General features: G+C 38.1%; 1 protein-coding gene across 2 annotated transcripts in view; it reads left to right on the top strand.

The window, feature by feature from the left end:
* Window positions 1-12689, top strand: part of MRPL22 (mitochondrial ribosomal protein L22) — a 28970-nt gene that overhangs the window by 3023 nt on the left and 13258 nt on the right. Inside the window, exons 3-5 of one of the 2 annotated variants that reach the window (XM_082725133.1) lie at window positions 5122-5257; window positions 11173-11238; window positions 12024-12101. In XM_082725133.1, coding sequence (XP_082581259.1) covers window positions 5122-5257; window positions 11173-11238; window positions 12024-12101 — 280 coding nt within the window. The remainder of the gene's footprint in view (window positions 1-5121; window positions 5258-11172; window positions 11239-12023; window positions 12102-12689) is intronic. The other variant, XM_082725134.1, reaches the window with a different exon arrangement.

The following is a 12689-nucleotide window of genomic DNA, read 5'->3' as shown; positions in this document are numbered from 1 at the left end:
ACAGAGAGAGAGAGAGAGCACGTGGGTATGAGCTGTGGTGGGGTGGCAGGCAGAGGGAGAAGCAGACTCTGTGCCAAGCAGGAAGCCTGATGTGGGGCTGGATCCCAGGACCCTGGGGTCATGATCTGAGCTGAAAGCAGATGCTTAAGCGATTGAGCCACCTGGGTGCCCCTCAAGTTGTGACTTTAGAAACTCAGATACTGTTTTATCTGAATTCTTAATCCTAAAGTTGGCTTTGTGTCTGCAACTTTTCCATGTCTAATGACTATGGGAAGAATTTGAAAAGTGACACTCAAACTGAATCCTTAAATATTGGTAGATGGAAGACATGAGAGTAACAGGAGTAAGGAAGTTCATATGCTAGTCTCAGTATACCACCTACTTTATTTTTTTTTTTTTAATTTTATTCATTTATTTCACAGATAGAGATCACAAGTAGGCAGAGAGGCAGGCAGAGAGAGAGAGAGAGAGAGAAGGAAGCAGGCTCACTGCTGAGCAGAGAGCGGATGTGGGCTCGATCCCAGGAGCCTGGGATCTATGACCCGAGCTGAAGGCAGAGGCTTTAACTCACTAAGCCCCCTAGGCACCTTTACCACCAACTTTCTGTTTGAGGTCTGACAGTTTAACCACAGCGTGGGCACCCATGTGTACAAACAGCATGTATATACAGGGACTTCGGAGAGTTGGTTCAGGCCTACCTTCCTGAAGCTAAAAGGACTTGAACTTCCCAATAAATGAAAGGATATAATAAATATCAGTAATGATACTTGACTTTCAAAATGAAAGTTAACTAAAAGTTAGTCCTGGATGCCTTTCATTTTTTTAAAAAAGGTTTTAACTAGTTTTGATTCTTTAGAATGCCAACAATGAACTAGGGTGCTAGGCAGACTTAAAATTTAATGTTTGTTGGAAAAAATTTTACAGAAGGAGATGGATTTCAGCAGTAACTCAGGTTCTCCTTTGTTAATTCCACAAATTTCCTTTTCTTGAGTTCATTTTCTCTAGTGAGTCTTCATGGTATTTCTTACTTTAAAAGGTCTCAAAAGTTGTAGGTTTTGAATTAGGTAGTTAAGCGTTGAATTAAAGATTTTTGATATACTTTATAATTTCTTCATTTTCTGCTTTAATTTGGTATTATTCCAACAGTCGATCAGGAGAGAGCTTTTGATTTAATACACTCCTGAATTAAGTGCTGTGTATGGAGTAATTTTTTTTTTTTTTTAAAGATTTTAGTTACTTATTTGACAGAGAGATCACAAGTAGGCAGAGAGGCAGGCAGAGAGGGAAAGGGAAGAAGGCTCCCTGCTGAGCAGAGAGCTCGCTCGATGAGGGGCTTGATCCCAAGACCCCGAGATCATGACCTAAGCTGAAGGCAGAGGCTTAACCCACTGAGCCACCCAGGCGCCCCTGGAGTAATACTTTAATTTGATTATAGTTGTTTAGTATTTGCTTGATAATTCATTTTATGAGCCAGTTGAGCCCTGAAATTATGGTAGGTATTCAGACATCTTTGTCGTTATTTATTCATAATGTATTTAATTTATTAAGCACCATATTTAATTCATTGAATGTGTATTGATTTGAGTATAAGACACTGTGCCAGATATGATGGATACAGAAAGCACAGGTCTTACCCTTGAGCATTTTTTCAGACTGGTTGGTGTAACTGATTTCATTGAAGAAGAATTAAATTAGAAGCCAAGGGATTTGTGTTCCTGTAATCCTGTGTCAACCATGGGATTCAAGATAGAATTAAGGTTCAGAGAGCCCCTAGAGATGATGTACTCCAATTCCTCTTTTCATAAAAAACTGGAGGCCCGAAGAGTTGATGAACTTAGTGTACCCCTGAATTACAGCAGCACAGAAGCAAGCAGTCATGATTACAAACTTGAGAAGAAGGTTTGAAATTGTGTAATAAAAGTTTACAGTTCACAGTGTTTAGTTTTTTAGAGAACAGGAGAGAGGAACTCTTCAGAGGGTCTAATTTAAAATAAATATTAATCAGCGTTTATCATGTGCTGGGCACTCTAGGGTGCAGTACATTAATTATTTATCCACCAGCGACAGAATAAAGTGGGCATTATTCTTCTCATTCTAAAAGTAATAACATCAATTTTATTGAGCCCTTTTAAGTGTCAGGTTAAGTATTTTACTTAAAGTATCTTATTTGAGCTCCTTAAGAAGCCTGTGAGGTAATTATGGTTATTATTCCATTTACCAATGAGAAAACTGAGCTCTGGAAAGTTATGTGACTTCCTTAAGGTCATTTATATCATATTAGAGTTAAGATTAAGACTCAAGTTAATTGGAGAGGGAGATGAACCATGAGAGACTATGGACTCTGAAAAACAGTCTCAGAGTTTTGAAGGGGAGAGGGGTGGGAGGTTGGGGGAGCCTGTTGGTGGGTATTATGGAGGGCATGGATTGCATGGAGCACTGGATGTGGTGCATAAACAATGAAATCTGTTACACTGAAAAGAAATTAAATTAAAAAAAAAAAAAAGATTTAGACTACGGTTTACCTGATTCCACCGTCTCTGTTCTCATCCCTTGGCTTATAGTTTTGTTTTGTTTTGTTTTTAGGAAATTCTGCTAACATCATGTATCCTAGTCTTGTGCTTTTCAGTTAAAATACCAAAACCTAAATGTGGATGGCAAGGGTTTTGGCAAGTATTTTGATGGTACTGATCTTAATATCAGGATGTAAAATGGTGAACTTGAGGTAGAGCAGGAGAAATGAGCTAGGAGGAAAATAGATTTTTTTAAAAAAGATTATATTTATTTATTTGACAGACAGAGATCACAAGTAGGCAGAGAAGCAGGCAGAGAGAGAGGGGGGAAGCAGGCTCCCCGCTGAGCAGGGATCTGGATGTGGGGCTCGATCCCAGGACCCTGGGATCATGACTAGAGCTGCAGGCAGAGGCTTTAACCCACTGAGCCACCCAGGCACCCCAGGAAAATATATCTTTAAAGTTCTTTAGTCTGGGGGAGCCTGGGTGATTCTGCTCTCTACTCAGTGGGGTGTCTGCTTCCGGATTCTCTCTCTTCCTCTGCTCCTCCCCCCTGCTCACGCTTGCTTGCCTTCTCTCTCTCTATGAAATAAATAAATCTTATAAAAAAAATTATTTTTAGTCTGAATGGTGTAAAAACTAAAAACAAAGGCCTTGCTAAGTGTATTATCCAGTTGCATAAATTGTGTGAAAATCTGCCAGTTTACAACAATTTTGAATATTTAAGACTGGGTTGACATGGTATCCATGTGCTGGATATTGTCCTTCTTGCTAGATTACAGAGGATGGTATACTTGCCCTCAGAATGCTCAGATTCACATTTACTACAGGAACTCATTCTTCTACAGCCACCTTCTAGTACCATTGTCCCAACTCGCTGCTGCATGGCTGGCAAGAACAGAGTACGAAGATAGTGGGGAGAATGGTTGGTTGTCTGGGAGAAGGGATCAGTCCATGCCTTGCATTCAGGTGACATTTGAGCTGGAACTTAAAACAGGATAAGCGTTTCATTCAGGAGATGATGATTGAGGAAAAATCAATATAATCAAAAGTATAAAGATATGAAAGTACGTGGTTTGTTCAGAGAACAAGGAAAGTTTGTGTGGCCAGCCCATAAGGTGAATGAACCAAGATGGCCAGGGTTAGATTAGAAAAGGTCTTCTGTGTCTTACTAGGAATTTAGACTCTGTATTCTGCACAGCAGGGAAACCCCCAAGTCTGTGTGTTATTTGGATATATCCAGACATTTAAAGACCGCCCCCCCGGGGGTGCCTGGGTGGCTCAGTGGGTTAAAACCTCTGCCTTCGGCTCAGGTCATGATCCCAGGGTCCTGGGATCAAGCCCCACATCAGGCTCTCTGCTCAGCGGGGAGCCTGTTTCCCTTCCTCTCTCTCTGCCTGCCTCTCTGCCTACTTGTGATCTCTGTTTGTCAAATAAATAAATAAAAATCTTTAAAAAACAAAACAAAACAAGACCGCCCCCCTGCCAATTGGGGGAAGTAGATAATATGATGAACTTATCAACCAGCTTCAACTCATGGCCAATCTTGTTTTATCTATGGCCCCTACTATCTCCCATATATATGTATATATTTTAAGATTTTATTTATTATTTGACAGATCACAAGCAGGCAGAGAGGCAAGCAGAGAGAGAAAGGAGGAAGCAGGCTCCCCGCTGAGCAGAGAGCCCGATGTGGGGCTCTATCCCAGGACCCTGAGATCATGACCTGAGCCGAAGGCAGAGGCTTTAACCCACTGAGCCACCCAGGCACCCCCCCATCATATTTTGAAAAAAATCCCATATACCATATTATTTAATTCATAAATATTTCACTATATATCTCGTTAAAAAGTATCAAATAGCCAGTTAATGTTCAAATTTCCAATGGTTAAATAATTGTTGTATTTTTAAAATTGCAATCAACATTATTGAAATTAGTTGATATTTTAAGTCTCTTAATCAGTAGGTTCTTTATTTAGCTCTTTATTTTTCCCCTTGTAATTGGTGAAAGTAGACTGTTTGTCTTGTAGAATTTGTACAGCCTGGATTTTGCTGAGTGTATGCGTCTCATATTGTTTAACAAGTTCCCTGTCTCTGCATTTCCTATATTGAATCTAGAAGCTCCATTAATTCAGGTTTGTTTCTTGCAGAAAGACTACTTTGTGGATGGTGGGTAAGGATTTCTTTCCTCAGGAGGCATGTGATGCCAGCTTTATCTATTAATTTCTTAGGGTTTACAAAATACTGTGATTTGTCTTGCCTACTCCACAAAACGGGAATCCCACAGGTTAAGTTAGGAATCTACTGTATGCTTCTGAAAAGTCTGTTTTAGGACTGAGCTGGCTTATATTAGAGAGTCGGTATTTTTTGGCCAGTCAGGGCAAGAGATCTTGAGTTAATATCTGTTTATTATTTGACTTATGCTGGTTATCAACTTTTTACTCTTAGCTTTCAGTGAACTAGTTCTTTATGGTATTTTATGTAAAATTGTTCTCTGTTGATGAACATCTAGACTGTTTCCACTTTGATCCTTAAAGAGTTTGGATCAAAATGGAGCTGATGTGGTTTAGGAGATTCGTGGAAAAGACTCTGAGTGTCTTTTATTTTACAGGCTTCTTTCATCTCATAATGTGTTACCCCAATCACATATCCATACAAGTGGGTCTCTGGATATTTCTCGAAAATGGGAAAAGAAGAATAAAATTGTTTATCCTCCACAGTTGCCTGGAGAACCTCGGAGACCAGCAGTAAGTTTGTGGGTAGAAATAATCTCTTGGGTTGCCTGGGTGGTTCAGTCATTTGGGCATCCAGCTCTTGGTTTCAGCTCAGGTCAATCTCGTGGTTGTGGGATTGAGTCTGCATGGTGCAGTGTGGTGCAGAGTCTGCTTCAGAGTTATTCTCCCTTTCCTTCTACCTTCTCCTCCTCGAGCGCATGCCCTCTCTCTCTAAAAGAAATGAAATCTTTTTTTTTTTTTTAAGAAATTATCTCTTAGGGGCGCCTGGGTGGCTCAGTGGATTAAGCCGCTGCCTTCGGCTCGGGTCATGATCTCAGGGTCCTGGGATCGGGTCCCGCATCAAGCTCTCTGCTTGGCGGGGAGCTTGCTTCCCTCTCTCTCTCTCTCTCTGGCTGCCTCTCTGTCTACTTGTGATTTCTCTCTGTCAAATAAATAAATCTAAAAAAAAAAAAAAAAAAAAAAGAAATTATCTCTTAGAGCACTTACTCTTATGTGGCTAGCATTGATTTATTGTTCTACGTGAAGAAAGGGAAAAAATATACCACAATTTGTGTGATCATTAGATTGATGCAGAGGACGTTCTAGATTTATCTTCTTGGAGTTTTTAAAGATTGTCTGTGTTTTATTTGTTTGCCTTGACTTAACCTTCTGTTTGGGGGCCTTAACTCTGTAACTAAGTTAATAGCTTGAGACATACTGACAGATTTTGGATTCCTTTCAGAGATACTGAGGTTTTGTTTTGTTTTTTTAAAGATTTAATTAATTTATTTGACAGATGGAGATCACAAGTAGGCAGAGAAGCAGGCAGAGAGAGAGGAGGAAGCAGGCTCCCCGCTGAGCAGAGAGCCGATGCGGGGCTCGATCCCAGGACCCTGAGACCATGACCTGAGCCGAAGGCAGAGGCTTTAACCCACTGAGCCACCCAGGCTCCCCAGAGATACTGAGTTTTATCTCATTTTTAGCTGCTTGGAATTCTTGTACCCTCTCCAAACTGCTTGTGAGTGCTTTAGTCTGAGATACAAGACTAATTTCTAGCTTAATGTGAATTTGCTGTAGAATACAAAGGCATCTGTTAAAAAGCTTAAACAAGTAATGATAGCATAAACAAGATGGAAGCATTTGAATCCTTAAGAAAATAAATTGTGCTTCCAAATAGAATAATCAATTAATAACTTATTAATACATTCAGTGGTGTTAATTATAAATCATTCAGTTCAGAAAACATTTAAAGGCCTTTGGGATTTAAGGCTGGCATATAATCAATATCATCTAAGTAATGTCATTTGCTTAGTTTTTATATGGATTTGACAGCTTGCCTTTCATTAGGATTCAATTTGTAAGTATTGGTCTAAGTTAGTACAGTTTTATATTTTCTTTTTTTTTTTCTTATTTAGGGGAGTTAATTTATTGATTTAAAGAGCTCCCCCCTCATTGGGGGAATAGAGATGCTAATAGTTTAAACAAATAACTTTCTAACTTTCATATTTTATTTTTCCATCAGAACTTAAAAATTAGATTTGTGACAGAATGTGTGCTGTTAGGTATTAATTCCATTTTATAATTAATCAAAGTTTAGGAAAAGTTACATATTTCTACAAATATAAATAAAATATTTCCTATTACTATTTTTTTAAGTTTTTTTTTTTTGACACAGAGATAGAGAGTACAAGTAGGTAGAGCAGCAGGCAGAGGTAGAGGGAGAAGCAGGCTTTCCACTGAGCAGGGAGCCCGATGCGGGCCTGGATCCCAGGACCCTGAAACCACGATCTGAGCTGAAGGCAGCCACCCAACCAACTAAGCCACCCAGGCGCCCCATAAAAAATATTTCTTATTATTAATGAGCTTTCTTTACTTCTTGCTTGAGCTCTTTGAACTTAGATATTAATTGAGAAAGAAATCATAACATTTGACAAGTCCAGAATCTAAAAGCAAACTTTTGAATTTATAGTACTAGTCTTTTTGAATATAAAACTAAATGCACTTCAGGATATATCTCTAGTGGCAAAATTCAGGTAGTTAACAGTAGATCACAGATTTTGTTTGTGTGAATAATCCTTTTGGGAACAAACTGACTTTTAGAAAATACTTTAACATTTTCTGACTTTAAATAGTGCTTGTTAAATTGACTTGGTACATCATTTATACCTTTTATGATTGAAATATTAATGCCTTTCATTAAATACTAGCTTAATAATGGAGTACTTTGCACACCTAGCCACATGGTTCTTATACTGTCATTATGTGCAGTGTGACCTTGCCAATCTGCTAACTGCAAACATTTTAAAAATTAGTTTTATCTCTAATTTAGAAGGGGGTCAGACAGGGGCGCCTGGGTGGCTCAGTGGTTAAATGTCCAGCTCTTGGTTTCAGCGCAGGTAATGACCTCAGAGATGTGAGATTGAGCCCAGAAGTAGGCTTTGCCCTCAGAGGGTGTCTGCTTAAGATTTTCTCTCCCCCTCTGCCCCTCTTCATGATTTGTGCTGTCTCATGAATAAATAAAATCTTAGAAAAAAAAAATCAGGAGGAGTCAGGTAATATTTACCATTCTAACTCATTCTGATCTTCAGCATTGAAATATACAGTTAAAGTGGAGTGGATCAGGGGCGCCTGGGTGGCTTAGTTGGTTAAGCATCTGCCTTTGGCTCAGGTCCTGACCCCAGGGTCCTGGAATTGAGCCCCGCATCGGGGTCTCTGTTTGTTGGGGACCTGCTTCTCCCTTTCCCTTTGTCCCTTCCTGCTTATGTTCTTTCTCTCATTTCTCTCTCAAGTAAATAAATAAAATCTTTAAAAAGGAAGGACAGTGGATCAGTCATGAGTAAATCGATAGCAGTAAGTTAAAATGAATGTCACCAGTTTAGGTATGTTTTAGGCCATTCCTATTATCTTTAAGATTATTTTCCCAACTTAGCTAGCCCCAATTTCCAAACAATATAGAATCCCATGTAGACCTTTTTTTTTTTTTTTTTTTTTTAAGATTTTATTTATTTGTTAGAGAGAGAGAGAGAACAAGTACAGGCAGACAGAGTGGCAGGCTAGAGGCAGAGGGAGAAGCAGCCTCCCTGCTGAGCAAGGAGCCCGACGCGAGAATCGATCCCAGGATGTTGGGATCATGACCTGAGTGGAAGGCAGCCGCTTAACCAACTGAGCCACCCAGGCATCCCACCCAGGTAGACTTTTATCTTACCTGTGGCTTCATCCTGGTGAAGAAAATGAGTCAGAGAGAAATTAAATGGCTTTATTCATAATAGTCAGCCCTTGTTAGTTTGGGCTTGGGTTTACTTTTGCAATATCTATGAAGAAAGCTATGTTAAATAAACTAAAAATATAGTGAGCCTATATCAAAACTGTTTGAACAACCCTTTCAGTAGGAGGCATGTTTTAATTTATTGATTGACATACTGATAGTAAGTCATACTTATAAGTAATGTGAATCCCATAAGGCCCTAGTTTGGATTCTTACTAGGTGATGCTTTTTTCCCATGAAGATTTTATTTATTTATTTATTTATTTATTTATTTGACAGACAGGGATCACAAGTAGGCAGAGAGGCAGGCAGAGAGAGAGGGGATGTGGGGCTCCATCCCAGGACCCTGAGATCATGACCTGAGCTGAAGGCAGAGGCTTTAACCCACTGAGCCACCCAGGCACCCCTAGGTGACACTTTTTTTTTGAGAGAGAGTGTGGGAGTGGGGAGGTGGGGTAGGCGAAGGGGCAGAGAGAGGAGAGAGAATCTCAAGCAGGCTCCACACCCAGCACAGAGCCCCATGTGAGGCTCAATCTCCTGACACTGAGATAGTGACCTGAGCTGAAATCACAAATTGGACATTTAACTGACTGAGCCACCCAAGCTCATTAGGTCATTAGTGTCATTAGGTGACACTTTTTTTTTTTTAATCATTGGAGTTATTACATGCTTTTTAAAATTAGTTTTTTTAAAAGTTACTGGTTTAGACATTTCATAATTTAGGCTTCATTTTACTTCATTTGAATTACTACCTTGCATATTGTATCCTAACTTTATCTAATTTACTGTATAAGTTGGTTAATAGTGACATTTAATTGGATTTCCTGACATCCAGCTCTGCCACTTTATTGATTTGCTATGACAGGTTTGTCTGGTTTATCTTTAGAAAATGCCTTTAGACTATTGCACCTGCCTAAGCACCTGAGCCTAAAGGAAATGTTGAGCTTTTTTGTTTTAAAAGAGTATGATTGGATAACTTTCTTCTTTTTGGGTAAATACTTGATTCCTTTTTTCCCCATGCTCCTGCCAGGAGTACAATATCTTTTTTACAGAATTTGAAGATAATCATATACAGTTCATGTTTGGAGGTAGCCCATCTTGGGAAACCAAGAATTGAAGGGTTTCTATATAAAAGATTTTATTGTGTATATTAATTTTTGCAGATGAATATTATCAGTCATGATGGTTCTTCTTTCTTCTTCAGTGCTCCCTTGGACACTTTATTGCTGAAAACATAATTGGGCTGTTGCTACAGTTTTCAGTCTGTCAGCTTCTATTGCAACTGAAGTGAAATCTGCTACATATTAAAAGATGGCCACATGAGAAACTGCTGTTTCTAAGGCATTTGAGAATTTCTTCAGGAGTCAGAATGTTAGAAAGTTCTGAGGTCTCCTTGCTATTGTTTGCCATGACAGATGTTTTCTAATTGTTTTAAAGGGGTGATATGGTGTAGTGGAAGGAATGTGGGTTTTATAGTCATAGGAAAACTTTAAAGATACACTTGTCAGACATTGTGTTAGAGACTTCATATACTTCCGCTATGGGACTTTGACTTCCAGCTTTGTCTCTCACAAACTTTGTGGTCTTAGATAAGTCATTTGATTTTTCTGATTTTTTATTTCTGGTTTTTACTTTGTGAAAGGATTATTATTATTTTTAATTTAAATCCAATTAGCCAACATACAATACATCATTAGTTTTTGATAAGATGTTCAATGATTTTTTTTTAAAGATGTGTTTATTTATTTGAGAGAGAGTAGGAGAGTGAGCGACCAGAGGAGGGAGGAAGAACAGGGAGAGGGAGAGAATCTCAAGCAGACTTTGCACTGAGTGTGGAGCCAAGCGTGGGACTCCATCCCACCCTTGAGGTCATGACCTGAGCTGAAACCAAGAGTCTGGTGCTTGAGCCACCCAGGTGCCCCTATAAAAGGATCATATAGTGTTTTCTTTCCCAACTCTAGAGTTAGATTAAATGAAATAATGGGCTTGAAAAGTACTCTGTTAACTGTAAATTATATAATTGATGATTGATTAAAAAAATGAAATGGGATGTCCTTACTACTCTAAATAGAAAATAATAAAAACTGGCATTTACTAAGATCTTACCAGGTACTAGGCACTGCAAAATGCTTTCTTTTCATAGATTATTTTCTTTAATTCTCAGTGTATTTTTATGAGGTTGGTATTATTATCTTCATTTCAAGGAAGAGGAAACTTAGGCAGAGAGGTTAAAGAGCTTGGGTTCTGTAGCCAGGAGATGAGAGAATTAGAATTTAGACCCAGGCTGTCTGATTCTAGGACCTGTGCTCTTGACCAAATATCTCAGTGTCTGTGAAACCAGTTATTTTGTCCATTTCACCATATTCTCTTATTTTCCCCACTGAAAGGAAACTTTTTTTCTTGTACCTTTTCTTTTCTTCTTTTATCTAGCTTAATGTTTTCATTTAGATCTTTTATTATTCCTCTGGATAGAAATGTTGCAAATATTGGCACAAAGTAGCCATTTTCACTGCCTTAATGATCTTTTTAACATAATGAGACTTTGGAAAAATACAACTTAGTGTTTTTATTTCTTGTGGCAGCATTTTCATTAGGCATAAAAAGTTAAAGTTTTATTAACAGTGTATGTTACTGTTATTTTGATAAATTTGCTAACTTTTTTTTTCTTTTCCCTATTTGCAAGGAAATCTACCATTGTCGAAGGCAAATAAAATACAGCAAAGATAAGATGTGGTATTTGGCAAAATTGGTAAGCCAAAATGACATTACCATATAATACTTAAGAAATAAGAAGCTATGAATTCTCCCCCAGGATTTAAAAAACTGAAAAAATTTGTCCTGATTTTTCCAAAAAGTGAGGAATATAATTACATGTTTAGACAGTTGGTAGGTAATCCACAAATGATTGCTCAGAGATGAGTGATTTTGCTTAATTTTTGCCTTTCTTCTGAGAATCCGAATCACGTTGGATACATAGATATTTAGCCCAAAAGTGTCAAGAATCTGGAAGCTAAGAGAATGTAGGAAGCAAGCTCATTTATCTTAAAAGTTAATTCAACCTATTTCAAAACCATTGCTTTTTAAGATTTTTCCTGGGAGAATAAAACTAATGTGTGAGAGAAGACAAAGCCCCAGATAAATAAAATACACTTATCCTGTAGAAGAAGATGACTTTCACGCCTAATGTGGTGCTTGCCACTCTGTGATTTCTGTGATGTCTGCTCTCTCAATATTACTAAAACATTTATAATCGAGGTGTTATGGTTATAATATTTAAGTTTGATTTTTGACTTAAAGGGTGGCATCCCTTCTCAAACTTCTTTTCTTCTTCTCTGCCTACGTTTTGTTAGCTATTTTTATTTTAATTTTTAAAATCGTGCCCCCTCTACTTTTATTGAGATATAATTGACATATAACTAGTTAACTATTCTTAGAAGTTGTTTGTATTATGTAAGGCTTTTCTTCTCATTGCAAAGGGAGATTTGGTTTTGTAAACTAATTTATCTTTTCTTGTCTGTTACCCTTTAATTCTAGATACGAGGAATGTCCATTGACCAGGCTTTGGCTCAACTAGAATTCAATGACAAAAAGGGGGCCCAGATAATTAAAGAGGTAAATTAAGATATGTGGGGAAGGAGTGCATAGCTGTCTTGCCGGTGTTAGTAAGCTTAGCCTAAATCCTGAATTCCTTGGTGTAAATGCATAGTTCATATAATACAGATTCAGGGCACTCAGTTTTATTAGTGTCCTTGTACCTTAGGAATGTTGTACCTTAAATATTTTTTTTTTTCTTTTTCTGGAGATGCTTTTATTTGCACCAGACATTCATTCTTTTTTTACTGTATCTGTATGATAAATCTTTGTTTTGGTGATTTGGGACTTGATAGATTTTTTTAGAAGATTGATTTTTTGTTTGTTTTGGCCAGTTCCGTAACTGAGAGCTTATGATTTTATATGTAATTGGATGGAAAGAGCACTTTCTGGGACTCAGGAGACCTAGTCTTGTCTTTTCTGTGACAGTTTCTAATGGGATGATGGGCAAAGCACTTAACCTGTCTGGTTCCATTTTTCTTATTTGTAAACTGGGTGGAATTGGATTAAAAGATTTCTGAAGACCCTTCCACCTCTGAATGTACCTGAATGTAGCTGAATCAGTTTGTGCAAATGTGCTAATGGCATTTGTGCTGACTCATTTTAGAC

The sequence above is a fragment of the Mustela nivalis genome (genome assembly GCF_964662115.1).
Source record: "Mustela nivalis genome assembly, chromosome: 3".
Classification (NCBI taxonomy): Eukaryota; Metazoa; Chordata; class Mammalia; order Carnivora; family Mustelidae; genus Mustela; species Mustela nivalis.
The sequence above is the reverse complement of the archived record's forward strand: the minus strand, read 5'-3'. Positions and strand labels throughout refer to the sequence as shown.